Genomic DNA, 17,835 nt, shown 5'->3' on the forward strand with positions numbered 1-17,835 from the left:
CTAACCAGCAAAATGTGTGTTCCACCCACTAATGGGCCTCTTTTTTGTTGAAACATTTTCACCTTCTGTTATTTAAGCTTATTTAAGTTCCCCCCTTTGTTGATCTGGAGGTAGAAAACGTAAAAGTTTATCTCTGTAGAGAGATGATTTTCCTGAAGAGATTCTGAATAATAGCTAGTGGTTTCGTTCTGAGAAGAGCAGTGAATCCTTTTTTTGTTTTGTTTTGTTTATATGTCATATTTTGACATCATATTAGGATCTCTGAGCTGCAGTCCCACATCCCTTCCACAAATCATTATCTTCTGCAATTCTCACTCCTGCACTGAGGTACCTTCTGTTTTGTATTAGATACAAACAAGGCTAGATTTTTCAGTCTTAGCAGGGTGAAAGATTCTTCCAAAACATCTGGGTTTTCTGCATGTGATAATATTTTAGACCTGCAGTTTCCTAACAGATATTTATGGGTAATAACAATCACTGTACCTATTTCGCTGTCTCCTTTCATCACCCTAGAAACATACTCTTGTCCAAAATCTTATAGTGAAAAAACTCCACTTCCCATATTTTTGTCATAGAAGAGAGGCTATTGTCTATCCAACATAATGTGTTTCTGCAGGAGGTGGTGTTGCTTTTTGTTTTGGCCAGTGCATCTTAATGACACCTGTTTAATACCACACCATCATGTGCACTGCAGATTGAATGCCTCTGGACTTTAACCCCAAGAGCTGCATGGAAATTTGCCAAAACACATAACACATAATGTCTGCTGCTAATATGCATGTATTTGCATAGTTACTAAAATTAAAAAGCTGGCATCAACAATATTTTCATGAATTTATATCTTCCCTGATGAATTAGTACAAAGAGCTTGTTGATTGAGTTCACTAGCAATTAAAGGGTTCTACTGATCTTTCTTATCTTTCTGTGCTGGTGAACTGAGAAGGGCAGCCATGATTTGCTTTCGACTGTTGGCCAAATTCTAGCTGTGTCTACCTATCAGTCAACTTTTAGAAGAAAGTTCTGGCTTCTTGCCATTTTATCTAACCCAATCTACATCTCTTTCTTGTCACTCATTCACTGACAGGAAGGGGAAAAAAAAAAAAAAGAGAGAAAGAAAAAAGGCCTTGTTTTGTAGGGAAGACTTGCACTGTTATCAGTACTGGAGAACTAGGACTCAAAAGAAGTTGTTTGGTTTATTCTCACTGACTTTTCTTAGGATGCTCTGACTTCTGTTGGTCCTTCACCCTTGACTACCACAATGAGGAAACAACTGAGTTGAGGCCAAAGACCTCAAAGCAACAGGAAGCATCACAAACTAAGACTATCCTGTCTTGTCTTTTCTGTTCTCCAGTTTCATCTTGGAAAAGAATAGAGAAAAACAAAGAGAACTTTTAGCAGTTAGATAGCAAGAAACAGTGGAGAGAATTAAAAATGCCTCACAATGAGATTAAAGAAAAAGACTGATTTATAGTCAAATAGAAATTGTTCTTTTGAGTTTAGTGGGGTTAAGCAGGGAGAGAGAGATGGAAACCTGCTGGAGGAAAGCCAGCCAAAGCCCTAAGAGGAGGGAGATATTCCACAGAGATCAATGACTCTTTGGTCATTTCTTTTCTGAAGAAGGCATATAGGTGATGTCTTGTCCCCTAACAGCAGACACAAAAAAAGTGTCCATTTTACTTTATATAACAGTCCGCAATTTCATCCATATAAAGTAGTTTAGCTCCAAACACAGAACATGGCTTAACTCTTGGCATCTGCAGTTAATTTTGTTATTAAGATGTTTTGAATTAGCATCTTTAAATCAGGTTTTTCCCACTTATCTGCCCTTTGTATATATGTATATATTGGTGATAGATTTGGAAAGAAAGGTTAAAAAAAAAAAGAGAAAAGCAAGCACCAACATCAGACTGTGTTACACACTTTGCTACAGAGATGAGAATTAATTTGCAGTTATTTTGCTTTGCTGTATGCTAATGCTGATTTGGGAGGTTTTATTTGTTCTGCCTTTTTAATATCTAATCTTATTTTCCAGTTGTGACTTGCTCCATGATTTCTGCATTTGCTCTATGTTATCCAGGACCCAGAGGTTCAGATAATCATCTATTTCAATCGCAACCTTTTCGCTCACTGCTATTTGTATCCAGACTTGTTGCACGTATGTGTGGAAGATATCATCTGTTCATAAAGCAAAAGATGAGGCAGAATTCTATTAAAGTCACCAGTGCTTCTGTGATGAGTAAGAACAACAGCAGTCAAGGCCTGAAGGAATAGAAAAATAATATTGACAAAAACCTATAAATTCCTATCCCCTTACAGTTGTTTCTCAGTGTGAATTAATATTATTTTTGTTAAGTACCCAGGCACAAGGAATTCTAAATCTAGAAAAGTTACACAGCTTTGCTGGGTTCCTGGTATCCTTGACAACCATTCATATAAATAGTAAGGACCTGTTAGAGGGGTAGCGACTATCAGCATAATAGAAACCTGTGAATCACCTAGGAAAAATTAAACTCAAGGTTAAAGTTGTATGTTCCCCAGCAAACATTAGGGGAATGGTCTGTTTTCGTTTAAATCAGGAATCAGGCCCTTCTGTTAATGTCGGTTGGATACGTGACAGGGAAGAAGCAACGGTTTGGGTTCTTTTGATTCTTTTTTTAATTACCTTTAAAAAACAGTGTGATAATGAAGACAAGAATGTTAGCTATATTTATTTTTAGCCTGCTGATGCTCTTCTTTCTAAGATTGAGTTAATCCAGTCTCAGCAATAATGTTTCATCTTATTCTGCTAACACAAGAGAGAGATAATGGGGATCAGCCATGTGGTTTTAGGTGTGAGGCACGGACCATGAAATGGGAAGGAATATCCTGAAACTAACCCTGATGTGTGCTCATGCTGCTGGAATTGTGTCTGTTTTCATGAATGTGAGAAGAGTCATGGGAAAACTTCACAGCTGGATGAAGTTCTACGTGTGTGAAACTGAAAAACAGTGAAAAAAAATATTGCACATCAAGAAAAGTTCCTTCTCTGTGCCAGCAATATGGTTTTGTTTATTTTCCCTGTCTTCTTATGCTTTGTGTTGCAAAATAAACATAGTAAAATGATGGTCATTAAATGGTGACACTATTTTCCTCCAGCTGAGAAACTACCTGAAAGCCACAGTTCTTCTGGCTTTGTCTTAAATAGAAGTCACCTGATCTAAAAACAGCATTTTTATCTCACTACCTCTAGCATTCATAGGAGCAGCATAGCACTAAATGAGTAATGAAAAAGCTATGCAAATAGGTTATCAACTGTGTCTAGGAAGTTATTTATCCAATCTGAAGAAAATGTTACTATTATCTGATTCCATGATCAGAATTTCCATGGGTGTTTCCCATACTTGGGCTATTTATAAAGGCTATTTGAAGAAATGACCAAAGAATTTGGTCGGTCTTATTTTACAGAGAACCATTTTAAGTTCTTGCCCATTTTGGTACAAGTTTTCAGGTCACTGTCAGACAGAATTCAGAATATTTGTGCAAATCTAAAACTCTCTTTTTGATTATACCATGACGTGGAAGTTTCTGTCTCTTTTGCTTTGTTTGCCATTTTTCAGATCCTGCACTTAGTTTATCACCTTCAGGAATCTTTTGGAACATATTGCCTTTAAGTTTGTGAGTACAAGTAGATGCTGAAAACTTGGGAAATTCAGGTTTCCATCAGATCATTCACTACAGGGTCTAAATTTGCATTTCTCTACATTTGAATCAATATTTTCTAGGTGTAAGATCTTGTTTATAGCAAAACCTGGCATGAAGGTTTTGGGGAGGTAGAATTACATACAGATTGCCCTTGCAACTTACCCTGTCCTTTTGTTTTCTGCCTCCTTCGACTGATTCAGTAATGTGAATCTAGCCATTATGTTGGAGTGGTGGTGGGATTTTGGGTCTGTTTGGTCTTGGGGTGGATATTAGGAAAAATTTCTTCTCAGAAAGAGTGGTGCTGCAGTGGCACAGGCTGCCCAGGGAGGTGGTGGAGTCACCATCCCTGGAGACGTTTCAGATCTGTGTGGATGTGGCACTGAGGACATGGTCAGTAGGCATGGTGGGGATAGTTGTACTAGATGATCTTAGAGATCTGTTCCAAACTTAATGATCCCATTTCTTAGTTCATCTCTGAGAGGGGTACATGCAAGTGGCAGCTTCTGCTTGTGGGAATGAACCCCACCAATATGACCTTTGGATTCCTGCAAGATATTTGCCTTATTGCTGCTTTCGTCAATTCATCTGAACAAGAAAGAGGATCTTTTATTTGGAGTGAAGATGAGGATATTATTCATAGTGAAGGATTATTTTGATTATTTTTTTTTTCCCAGGCATATCAAGGAAGATGCAGTGAATTTAGTGAGAAAATCAGTGCAGTATTGAAGGTTGCGTTTTTACAGTGTAAAGAGTTTAAGGACATGCTGCCAGGGAAAACACTTCATCAGCCAAACTTCTCCCATCTTATCACACTGAACAGGAAGCATTTTCTGTAGCTCAGGGGGTGCCACAGTGCTATATTTTGTGAGATAGGGAGGAATTTTGATAAGAAATGGGAAAAATATGTTACTGAACAGACAAGAGGAAGGTGTGAGAACTGCAGCCCATTCGATCAGAAAAGTCAGGTAGGGAGGTAGTCAGATTCAGTTAGCTGGGGAAAGGCTGCATCTGCAAAGGAAATGCAGGGTCATGTTTGTGGGATTGGTTAGCTGGTTCTCTGAGTGTTTAATTATGTACCTCCTCCCAATCCAAGCAGAACATAGCAAGCCAGATTGTTAGGTTTTATGTCAACTCTAGTACTTAAGAATTTAAGTGATGAGAGCAACATGTACAGTCCCTCAGAATATCTTCTTCTGTGTTAGCTACTGTTTTGTGATGTGACCTGTATATATATTTATAACCCAACACTAGGGTAAGGCTTCTAGTACGTTGTCTCTTTTCTTGTACTTCACTTTATTGTTCTTATCCTAATTTTATTAATGTAGCAAGGAGAAGGATGAATGCAGAAAAATCATACTTGAAAACAAAATACCTCAGCCTGTAAGTCTGAGGACCTTTTAGAAGCATGACATATAAAGAGGAATGTAATGGTATTTGAATTTAATTAATTGAGCTTTTAGCAAATACAAAACTGTGTCCAATGATGGCACACAACTTCAAGGTATATTTTTCTCCTCACATAACCAGAGCACTTGCCCTCTTCTTTTTCTTTCTCATGCTCATGACTGGCACTAATCCCTGCACCATACTTTCGACACTCAACTTTCCAAGCTATCTTCCCTATCCTTATCCTGATCTTGTGATCAGGTGGCAGCTCTTACTAAATGAGGGAAAAGAATCCTAACTCTGTGAGTACAGGGATGGGCTCTGAGTTGGCCATAACCACTCAGGGAAACGGGTTGTTAATAACAACAGTTCTATGAAAAAGAATGACAGCCAAATTAAATTGGTAGATAGCTGGATCCAGACTAAGCAGTTGCAAATAAGCTGTGGAACTCTTTGCAGCAGGATGTTGCAGCTGGTTAAAATTTAAAGCACCTAAAAAATTGTCAAATTCACAGATGAAAAATCTCTGAAAAGCTGTTAACCACAGAAATACCACCTAAGAAAATGGTTCGCCCTGAAGTGGTGAGGCATTTGGACTGGATCATCTTTGAAAGTCTCTTTCAACTGAACTAGTCTAGTCTAGTCTGTCTATTCTGCTCTACTCTACAGTACTCTACTACTCTACTTTACTCTACTCTACTCTACTCTACTCTACTCTAATCTACTCTACACTACTCTACTGTATTCTGAAATTGACACATTACTAGAGGATGGGAGTATTTATGAGAGAGAAGCCACTGTAGAATTTCCATGCTTTTACGCTCTTCGATAGGTACTGTCTGCTATTAGAGGCTGTCTGCAGAGCTGGAACCATTCAGGCACCCATAAATTCTTGTTCCTCTCCTGTTGGTCACAGCTCCCACTCTCGTTATGTTCATATGGGTAGTGTTTTGTATGTTGCTCTCTGCTCAGACTACAAGTTTCCATCCCCTTCATAGCTTCCTAAAGCCTTGACATGTGGTTGCTCTGCAGTTTATTCAGAAAAATCACTCTTTCAGTCACAGAAACAGGAAGCTTGATTTTATTATTAGGCTGTACGCATTAAACTTCTTTCCTTAAAATGATACCTCTGCAATAGAGTTTCATACAGCTGGAGCAACTGTGAGAAAGCTGAGTTGGGCTGTGTACAGCCACAGTGTTTCATTCAGCTTTTCCCAGAGATGGTCTGTGCAGTTAGGGAAGACTGTGTTGTCAAAGTATCACTGCACGTGGAGGCTGTTGTTGACACTTCTATTTACTGAGGTAATCAGTTATGTATAGCATGCACTTGAGCATGTACTTCCTGTATTAATAATCAGAACAACTGAATAATGTAGATAGTTTGTTTTCACTCTTCAGTAATCATAGAATTGCAGAGGGGCTTGTGTTGGAATGAACCTTAAAGCCCAACTCGTTCCAACTCCCTTGCCATGGGCAGGGCTGCTGCCCACCAGATCAGGGTCCCATCCAACTTGGCCTTCAGTGCCTCCAGGGATGAGGCAATAAAAATGGAAATAATCGAATCACAGAACCACCAAGGTTGGAAAAGACCTCCAAGATCATCCATTCTGATGAAAGATCTTTAGTAAGATACTTTTTAATTTACCTTACTAAAAGAAAAAAAGAATCACTGTCAACACCAGCTAAATGCTTTACTCTCATGAGCTAAAATGCAGATTCTGAGAGCTAGAGATCTGAGATAAAAATGCAGACTGTATTACTTCTACTGAAGTGAGAATTATACAAATGGGAAAGTATGTCATGCAATTTTGTGTCAGTTTACTCTTTTACTAACTCTGTTTTTTTTTTCTGTTCCTGCCATACCTTTCAAGAATATTTGTTATCAGAAAGCTACTCTGATGCAATTTGTAAAACAAATGATTCATAAACATTCCTTTATCATATACATACATACATATATATATACATATCCTGTATGGGAATCTTGAGGGAAAAGGAAGTAATGGCTTCTTGAAGGTGACTCTTTTCCAGCTGCCTTTTCCCTTCTCTGCTTGTCTCAGGCTATCCAGGAGACATCTGAGCCCCTGCCATATTAGGCTCATTTGCATAAACATATTAGGAGTCATTCTGGAGCAGTATTGCATTTGGACTAATTAAATGAGGAACATGCCATCCAAAATTAATAACACAGGGATGGATAACAATAAAAGCAAGCTCAAGTCTCTAAAATTACATTAACTCCTGCATTATGTCAGTATGGCTAGAAAGCTGATCCCCATGGCTGGTATAGCACAGCTACAGCAAGTGACAGATGCAAGATGATGTGCAGAGTTTGGGGATCCAAGATAAATACTGCTTTGCTGGCAGCTTGGTGTGATGGTCCATTCTTTGGGCCATCGAGTGGGAGAACTGGGATCACAAATACCTTGAGTTTTGAGGGTGTGGGTTTGAAATTCTCTTTGTCACACACATAGAAAACAGTTCTGGGGAGTATGGAGATTTGTGTATGTATACTTAGAGACTAGATAGCATATTTCAGGGAGACAAATTAGATTTCTCTTCTAAGCACCATGCGAATTACAGAGAGAACAAGCAAGCAAGAATGAAATAAGAATGATGGCTTCATAAATGAAACTATGCTGAGCGTTATTTCACTCTTGAATTTATTTCATAATGGTTTCTACCAGGGTCCTTGCTTTTTTGCCCATTTACTTGCTTCTACTAATTCTGGCATTCAACAGTGCAAATCTTGTAGAGGAGGGCACAGATATGTAACACATTCACTTGTTTTTTAGGTGACAGTGCCAGCAAAGTAGTACGAGCAGATGATTACATGCAAGTTATATGTGCAGGCAAGTGAATGCACTATTTGATTGCCTGAATTAGATGTTTTGAAAAAATCAAATGCAAAAACCAACAACAAACAAAACCAACCAACCAAACAAACAAACAACTTCACACCTCGGAAATTGTTTTAAGATAATCTGATTTTCCTGCCTTTCCCCTTAAAATTTGACTTTTCTCCGTAAAGGTTTGCTCTGGTATCTTCAGTCTTTTAATGAACTTAGTGGGGGAAAGGTCTGCCCTAATGCAAGGATTGTGAGAATACAGAAGTTGTGTATCTTTTTAGAGGGGAAAGTGAAGGTCAGCTTACACTGGTAGAAGCCTCGTTACTTTATACACAGAAGGAAATGCAGTCTAAGTAGCTATTATTAGTTTTTTTTTTAACCACTCTTCCAACTTCCCAGTGAAGTTTAGGAATTGGTTCTGTTACAGGAAGGTTTTCTTGAAGGATTTGGAGGAAGTGAGTTCTTTTGTGCAAAAGCTGTTTCACATAATAAATTTTACAGTGCCAGTAAACAGATATGAGACAGTTAAACAACAGAATCAAACTTCAGAGTTTTATGAATGCGCTGGGCTTCTGCCTACCTTCTCTAAAGTATAATATTCCAGGCCAAATCCTGAAACTTTTCTCACTCAGGCCCATGAAAATCAAAACATTAATGGAAGTTAATGGAGCACCACTCAAGAGAAAACCTACTAAAAATCTGAGAATTTCAGTGCCCTTTAAAGCATTAAACGAGGAATTTCAGACAGAGCAATAAGAACAACTTTTCAAAAACTTTTATACCCCACTTTTCAGTGATGACTTCTGGTATTCAAGAACTTGAGCTCACAAGAGGAAAGTGAAGTGTAGCTCATGGAACAATCTAGTGCCAGTAGCACAGTGAAACCTGGAAAGCCTCCTAACTAACTTTGGAAGCTGTAAAAATGCTTTGTTTAGCCCTTGTGAAAGAAGTATAAATGTTTAGGTTTGCCCCATTAATATATAAAAAGCAAAAAATATGGCTACAAATCTTCTGCTTTCTCTGCCTTTGTGTATGTCTGTATGATGTCAGTAGTTACAAGTTAAGGGTGTAAGGTCTAAGGAAAATTCGAGCTGTCAATAAAGAAAACGTTTTGCAATTTTCTGGCCCATTGTTCCATGAGTGGCATTTTAAAATTCTGACCCATAAATCTGTAATAAAGACAAGGAAAAAAAGATTGTTAGTTCTGCTTCACAGTCAGAAAATTCTGGGAATAGCAAACACAAACTTTTTTTTTTTTCTGTTTGAAAAAGAAAGTAATGTATAATAGACCTATAATGGGAGTTTTGAATTAAAGATACGTTTCACTTTTATCAGGGTGTGTGAATGTCTCAGAACAAATCATTCTATGTTGGAAAGATTTGTCTGATTTTAATTGTATTGTGTTAAGAAGTTGCCTCAATAAACCTTTTTTGTTCCAGCATTCAGAAACTTCAGCATATTTCAGAACTTCTGATGTTTATGTGAAAACAGAATTTTTAGGTGGTTCTGTATTGCTTGTACTCACAGATTTTCCACTGTTACAAGAAACTAGAGTCAGAAAGAGAGTAAGTATCTAATTAAGATTATGTTTTCTTTCTCTTTCCCATTCCCCTTTTCCTGTTAGTCGGAAGTATCTTGGATCCCCAACAAACACTACTCCGGGATTTACGGGCTGATGAAGTTGGTTCTGACTAAGACTCTACCTTCCAATCTTGAGCGAGTGATTGTCCTCGACACAGACATAACGTTTGCCACTGACATTGCTGAGCTGTGGGCTGTCTTTCACAAGTTCAAAGGTATTCTAATGATTTTTTTTTTGCTTTTTATTCATGGAGGAGGGACAGTGGTAAAGCATACAGCAGAGTGGGGAGGTAAAAGGGCAATCTGAGTTGCACTGGATGTTTTCATTCTTTCAGTGTAGCTGTTCCGTTTGTGAACTCTGTGAACAATGTCCCATATGGAATGATGGACAATGTTGATTATCTGTGTAGTCTGTTCTGTTGATCCAATTATTTGGAACAGACAAGATTTTGAGAATACAGTAGATGATAAAGAATTATGAGCATGCTTTACTGAAGTACCATTCAACCCCTGTAGGTATTCAATACTTGGAAGAACTGGTTTTGTATTACTTCTTATTAATAAAAACTGTTTAATACTTTTAATATAACTTTTCTGGGGTGCCACTGACAGTGAATGAAGCTTGGATCATATTCAGACTGAGGAGGAGGGTGAAAGAGGCAAATTTATAAATCTGAGTAGAAATGAGTTACTGTTTGCTCCTGTTAAAATAGTCCATAGAAGCATCTGGATGTGTTCAGCTACTGTAGTTTCCTTCCCCATATCCCTCAGCTCCTCGAAAACATCCTTCATAGTTGGGCAAAGAAGGGACACTGTTAGAGTAACTGTGTAATAGGATGGTGACAGAAAAGCTCCCCACTTCCTTGTCACAAACTAGAGTACTTTCCTGGCTAGCACATGGCTAAAACCACCTAATCAATTCTCTCAGACCTGCGTGTTGCCAGCTCTTCAGGGTCAGAGGCATGCCCTGCTGTTCTCTTGCGCTCGGAATAAGTACTGGAGAGCTGGTACGTGTGGAGGCATTCCATTGTCCTGCTTTGACGGCTCACAGCCCTGTAGAAGTTCAGCCTTGATGTTCGTCAGTTCTCTTTAAATCACCTCAGGCAAAAGTCAGCCTAAGTGTATGGGAGAATTTATTTACAGAAGCCAAAATAAACCACACTGTTACAAAGGTGACAGAAAAGAGAGCACATTCAATCTCCTTAACCCGTGCTGAAATCCAAAATGCCTTTTTGCCTTTCCCTGTACCCAGCTAACAGGCAGTAGCAATTATCGTCAGCTCCACCATCAAGCACTCAGTTCTAGTGCTTACTTCTCAGTGCATTTTTTTCCTTCCCATTCTCTGGAAGTATCAATATCCAAACCTGAAGTACTCATCTACCTGCTTCACTGAACCATATACGTGCTTTCTTCATTAAGGAATATAAAGATTTTCCTCCTCTTGAGGAGACCTGCTCAAGACCTCCTGCTCAGACCTCTTCACAAAGCCTTTCCCTGTAATGAACCTGGAGTTTCATATAACCATGTACCTTAACAACCATAACTTTTGTAAATCTATGCACATTGAGTAATGCTGTGCTATTGCACTGTCTTGCTGTATTCTACTGCCCCATTAATAGTAGTATTTTACTCAATATGATGTATACACACGCTCTAGCAGGTAAAGAGAAGTGTATGAACTGAACTTGGGCACAGATCACTACATGGGCAAGGACACTAAAATCTGAATTGAAATTAGAGGGATCCTCTCCTTGCTTATGTTTTCTGCCCTAGTTTCAATGAAGTCCTCTCTTTTTAATGGGGGAAGAAACTAAGCATAAAGCCAAACTTGTGAAGAAAGGAATAGGGAGCAAAGGAAGGCCTAAGACTGAAAAAAGTACAGACAGAAGAGATGGAAATATGGACAAGGATCATTACTGAAAGCCAAAAAAGCAGGTGTAAGTCACGAATCTCTGTAAACCTAGGCAGTCATTCAGCTAATTAGAGCTGTGGAAAGCTCTAAGTCACACGCAGAGCCAGAACTCCTGTGCACCTGCCAGCCCTCATAACATACCTATCACTCCTGTGTCACACATGTATGATTCTGTAAGTTGTCTGGTTTGTCTTCTTAATTCCTGCTGACCACCTGCTTCTCCACAGTGTTTTACACGTAGCAACAAATTGCTCCGTATCTACATCTGTTCATCTCCCAGATGGTCACATACAAGTGAAGGCTTAATAGCACAATTCTGTAGAGCAGGGAGCTCAGCAGTGTGGGAGAGAACTCAGGAAAGCATGTATGCCCAAAAAAGTGATCCAGAATCTTGGAGGGAAGAGAGAAATGAAAGCTGCTCAGTCCAAGCTTGTGGTGCATCTTATTTTATAGAGTGAGGTCCCATTAGGCAAAGATTCAGTGGAAATGGATTGTGGAAGACAAGGGCAAATAGTCTGGAGGGTTGCTGCTCCTTTACTGCTTTAGTAAATGATTGATTTAACTCACGTAGAGATTCTCAATTTGTCGTTAGTGTCTTTTTATTTGTCCTGGCAATGTCTCATGTCGTTAGCCCCAAATATTCATTTAAAGGGTCTATTTTTAAACAAATGTTGTAGTCATCTCCTCGTTTCTCCCTTCAGAAGTACCAAGTAAGTTTATGAAGATTTTTTTGGGACAGTTCCGTCTGTTTGTTGAAATATCACTTAAAAGAGATGCAAAACTCTTGGGAAGCCAAGTTCTAATCTGCAAAGGAACCTGACTCTGTCCTTGACCCCAGCTTGAATGGCAACTTTACAGCCAGAGGTTCCCTTCTAAAAATGTTTAAAGACCCAACTGTTGGCCCGAATTGGCCATTATAAACTGCTTGCACCAGGATGTTGTTTGAGCACATAGAGGAATTTTTCACATCAGTGTTGGAAAGGTGAGAGCTTCCTTCTGTGGGTTGCTGCAGGATAGCACACAGGATTGCCCAGCACAGCCTCTTCCAATCTGCAGTCAAGTAGAGATGGGAGAAGGACATAGACTCTGTGACAATTTCCTTGCCCAGGAATGCTTTTCTTCTCAAACCAAAATAGTGACTAAAAGAGACCAGTAAGTCAGATTGTCATGTTCTTGGAAGAAAGTAAGTTCCATCTAAATACCAGGAAGAATTTCTTCACTGTGCGAATGACAAAGCAATGGCAGAGACCCTGTAGAGTCTCCTTTTTGGAGATCTTCAAAACGTCTAGATGTTGTCCTGGGCACCCTGCTCTGAGTGTCCCTGCTTGAGAAGAGGTTGAATCAGATAGCCCAGAGGTCCTTACCAGTGTCAGCCAGTTTCACATTAAGGATTGTCTTGCAGTTTAGCCAGGTAGGATTTCCTGTGTAGAAAGACTCCTCAATGTATTTTTAAATAGTGCCTAAAATACCCAGTATCCTTGTTCTGCAAAGGTTCTTACAGTCATTTCAAGGGCTGCAGAAAAGATCAGACCCTTACATAGTAGCTTAATATATTAGTTGTTAAAACTACTATTATATACACTCTGCAGAAGGAAAAATTTGAGTAGAATTCCTTTGTAAATTACTGCACTTCTGCCCTTTTCTGATAAGCTCTTTGTGTATGCCCTTATAATAAATGGTGCAACTATCTTGTGCACAAATTAAGGCTCTACATATGTGAATTTATTTGAAAATCTTCTCTTTGAAGTGGCAACCTTAGGCTTAGGGAGAAATTCACACCTCTTTTCAGAAGAGACTGTCTCTCAGCAATGTGACATTTAAAAATTTCTTTTAGTAATTACTAAAGATTGTATAATTATTACTTTCAAATGCAAGTTTCAGTCTTTATGTGTAAATATGTCTTTGGAAGCCACTAACTTACTTCAAGAATCAGATAGAGCTTTTCAGCTGGGATTTGAACATTTCTTCTTTAGTCTTATTCTCCCAAAGATAAGCAGTCTGTTTCTCTGGGACAGATATATATATATATATATATATATATATACCTCCAAATATTGACTTCAAAGGTGTGAGTCTGCAGTCCCTCTAGTGAAGATAACCTGTCATGCATGTTTTCTGTGACTTAGTTGACACTGATTAGGTTTTCTATTCATCTTTCACAGGATTTTGACAGTTCTAAACTTGAGAAAGCATCTAGCCGAAAGGCAGAAGAATGGGACTGTAGATCATATACATTCTTAGATGAAGTGCTGCAAAGTATTTCAGACAGCAAGGATTAGTGTAACCAATATACTTTTATTGCAGAAATTGTGTGAATTCTTCTGAGAAAAGAGCCAGTCCAAAGCCATGCTCTCTGCCATCAATCTTAAACTTATTTTAAAGGCCACATCAGATAATTGTTTTGATATTCTTGCTTACCCAGATTCTTGGTATTGAAATGTGGTTGTTTTATTCTAAGCTTCTCATTTTGACTTTAACTATTTGTTAAACACGGGTTCTCAAGAGCATTCACTTTAAATGTCTACGTGAATTTATTTGGGATCTGACTGTTACAGTTACGATAATTATTTGTTACAGGTTGCTGTTCCAGTTAGGATCACAGCCTCTATATGTCATATGTGCTTTACATCATCAAACTATTAAGGATCAAGGTTGGAAGGACCACTAAGATCATCTAGTCCTACCATCAGTGACCTCTCACTCTATGCAGCATTTACCCTTTTCTTGACAATCTCCTGAGACGGTGACTCCCCCAGCTCCCTGGGCAGCCTGTGCCAGTGCAGCACCATGCTTATGAGAAGAATTTTTTCCTAGTATTCAACCTGAACTTTCCCTAGTGCAACTTGAGACCATTACCTCTTGTCTTATTGCTCTTACCTGGGAAGAAGAAGCTGACCCCCACCTTGCCACAACCTCCTTTCAGGTCATTGTAGAGATTGATAAGATTTCCCCTGAGCCTCCTCTTCTCAGACTGAACAACCCCAGCTCCCTCAGCTGCTCCCCATCAGACCTCCCTGTTCCTGCTGGCTGCACTATTTCTGATACAAACCAGGATGCCATTGGCCTTCTTGTCCACCTGGGCATATATGAATAGCAAGAAACAATCTCTGTGCCTTACTTAGTCTTAAGTGACTGTTTCCCTTAGGCAATGACTGTACATGAGACACAGATGAGGCGCACAAGTGAGACCTGAACAATCTCTGTAGAGTTAAGTGTTGAGGGCCCCTTTATTAAATGGAATTCCAAGTCTAAGTACGTGCAGTATCTCAGAGGCTTTATTGAACAGAGATGACCTACCACAATATGTTGGTCTCACAATCCAGTGGGCTAATACAATGAATGTTTTAATTACGTTTAAACAGTACAGCAGGATAGAAATTAACTGGTGTGTTCCAAATAACTCTACCTGTAGATTAAATCATCCAGAGAATATAAACTACAATTAGTGTTGATCTCTGAAAATTAGTCTTCTGTGGAAAGCTGAATAAAACATTAAGGCAGAATCACCTACCTTCATTACCAAGGCATCCAAGAAGGAGGAATGACAAGCTTGAGAGAAAGACTGTAGTTCCTATATTCCTACTTTGCATGAGGAAAAATATGCAATAGGTGTTTGCTTCGTGTCAGGAGCTCAAACAGTGATAAAAATCCATACAGATAACACAAATACCAGAAAAGGTCAACAGTGATTTTGGTACGGGATCAAGTGCCCACAGCTGAGGAAGGATTGGCATGTTAGTCCCAAACCTAGAATTCTTGAACGCTCAGCATGTGAGTGCTCTGGCATATTGCTCTGCGGAATGCCTGAGGTAACAATCTACATTCAGGTTAGTTCTGAGGTTCTTTGGGAAAAAGAGCAAATGAAAAAATCACAGCCATCCCAAAATTCACCATCTCTTGTGTAGGTGGTTTAATAGTGACATTCCTACAAGAACTGTTACATGTAAGGTTTTAATATGACATACATGCATGACTTTTAATTTGTGTTTGAGTTTGGTGTGCCAGAAAGTGAGATGCTGACGGCACCAGTGAGAGTCAGGCAGAGCCAGCAGGTGCTGCGTAAATGTGCCTGAGTTTGGCTCTACCAAAGAAGCCCTGTGATAATAAACAATGCCTGTCACAGACATAGGTTTTTCTGCAAGGATTACACTTTTTATAGGTATTCTGGTCTTGTGATGATGTAAAATACTCTACTGTTGACAAGATTAGAATTTAAATTTCATTATCACCTGTGGCTGAAGCTGGGATTTGAACCCCAAAGTTGTTTCCAAGCAGGTTCTGTAGTTCAGTCTCTCAGTTTACAATCAGTAAGTTATTAAAGCTTCCACAGATCATTCTGAGGCAGGATCTCTGCAGGCTTATATGCTGTTTGTGTTAAATCCTGCAGTGATCTTTCTGCTGCATCCTCTGGTCAGTAGAATAGGCTTTTTTTCTCACTGTTCAGGAGGAAGGCATTAGCAACGTACACGTTAGTGTGTGAAGAAATAACACAGTATGAGTCAGTCTTTTTGTGAGGGAAACAGGATCACATTGTAGTAGAGTGCATTAATAAAATTGTCAGGCAGCTATTAAAATAGCTTAAAATCATCTGAAATTTTATAGGTGTCTAAAAAGGCCGAATGGCACTTGTCTTCCCTCATAAAAGGAACATCTGTTAGTTTCTGAAAGACTTGTATAAGTGTTTAATGGTTAGACTACAGTACGTAGCTCATCCTAGGGTTATTCCACAAGTGCAATACATTTTCTCTTTGAAAAGGTCCCTGTGGAGACTCTGTCTGCTTAAGATTTTCTGTTCCTGATTCGTGGTGTTTTCTTCTTTTCTGCTGCAGAAGCTTTGAAGTTTCATTGAGAAAGAATCCCGCTTGTTAGCCATAGCTGATGGAAGTGCTGGGGTGTGTTGTCCTCTCTCTCATGATGCAATTGTATCACCTGCGTGTGAAACTACACCGCTGAACACTGAATTACAGTTTATCTTGGTGAAGAGCCGAAGGAAGTAAATGTTTAGGATATTAGGGAGAAAAAAAGCAAGCTTTTTTTACCATAAATGGAGATTAATCTTGCTGATAACTAGGAGATCAAGCAAAGAGGTGGCACTTCATCTTGCTGTAGGAGTCTCCTTTCGTTGCAGGGGAGCTGAACTTGATGACCTTTAAGGGTCCCTTCCAACTCAAATGATTCTACGATTTGTTGGTTCTGAGGATCTAGGAAGAAAACACTTCTTTCTTTCCACACTTGTCAGATAAGTTGTCAGGTTGGAAGACCTTTTTTTTTTCCTTTTATTTTTTTTCTGATTGCAGTTTGCTTTGCCATGATATTCTGTTATTGAGGAGGCAGTATGTAAGAAAGTTGACCTCCATAAAAGAGCTCCAGTGGGAAGAGTTTATTATAAGGATCAGCATGTGCACATTCTAGTTTATGGGTTTTAATGTGTCAAGGGACATAATCAGAAAGTTCTGATTATGAATTGCTGCCAAAGTAGAATAGCTGCAGTTTCTGAAACATCTGTAGTTCTTTTTTAGCTGAATGGTTCTTTGTTTTCTGCCACCAGGCAGAAATGTTCAGAGGTTAAGGGTCAACAGTGTATAAAAATTGCGTGTAACTCATGGTAGGGGAAATTCTAAAATGAAGGAAAAAGAGAAAAAAGGTGTGGATTCTTTATTTTTCCATTTTCTTTTCTAAGGGATACCCTTTGGTCATGTTTTCAAGTTGTTTCCTGTGAGGGCTAGGGATGCTTTAATTAAAAAGGAAAGCTGGTACTCTTTTGTCATTCTTTGATTCCTCAACTGGAGCTTTTGGAAGATAAACCACCACATGGTACAAGATTTGTAATAAAATCTTGTTGGCAGCACTGAAATCTGAGGGCTCTTTTCTACCTTCTTGACATCAATCTAGTGCTTTTTCTGCATTCTTTTTCTCCATTTTTTGTTAAGCTGCCACTCATTCTACAGCTGTCTTTTTCAGCTTAGATGCTATGATGTATCAAACACCCAAACTAAACATTGTATGACTCACCCAGTGTTAAAGAAAAAGAAATAAAAAGCCAAACAGTTTCTGTCTCCTCTGAACTCTTTCTTCGAGATTTAGAGAGACATTAATTCTATGAATCTCAACTACTCCAGCTGTGGAGAATAGACCTAGAGCTTTCCAAATTGCCTTGCAAATCTTTGTTAAGGGGAGGCTGGGCACAGCAAGCCATCGTGGGAGCAGAGTGCATGTCCCACATCAGGAGGTAGAAAATCTACCCTCTCCTGCAGTAACAGACTCATACATTTGGTACCTCTGGCTCAACAACTCACAAATTTACTTTCTGTCGTTGTTGAGGGCTATTCAGAAAAGTGCACTCTCCACCCTGCCCTTTGGATGCTACTCCTCTTGGCTGGAGCACGCAAATCAAGTCCATGTACTGCTCTCACTGGCAAGTCACTG

The 17,835-nt window shown here is 39.1% G+C and overlaps 1 protein-coding gene across 6 annotated transcripts in view; it reads left to right on the forward strand.

Annotated features, from left to right (window-relative positions):
• LARGE1 (LARGE xylosyl- and glucuronyltransferase 1) overlaps positions 1 to 17,835 on the forward strand; it is a 288,816-nt gene that overhangs the window by 165,870 nt on the left and 105,111 nt on the right. For all 6 annotated transcript variants that reach the window (XM_046939033.1, XM_015285413.4, XM_015285402.4 and 3 more), the window contains 1 exon segment: positions 9,541 to 9,712. In XM_046939033.1, coding sequence (XP_046794989.1) covers positions 9,541 to 9,712 — 172 coding nt within the window.

This window comes from Gallus gallus, chromosome 1 (assembly GCF_016699485.2).
Source record: "Gallus gallus isolate bGalGal1 chromosome 1, bGalGal1.mat.broiler.GRCg7b, whole genome shotgun sequence".
In the NCBI taxonomy this organism is placed as follows: Eukaryota; Metazoa; Chordata; class Aves; order Galliformes; family Phasianidae; genus Gallus; species Gallus gallus.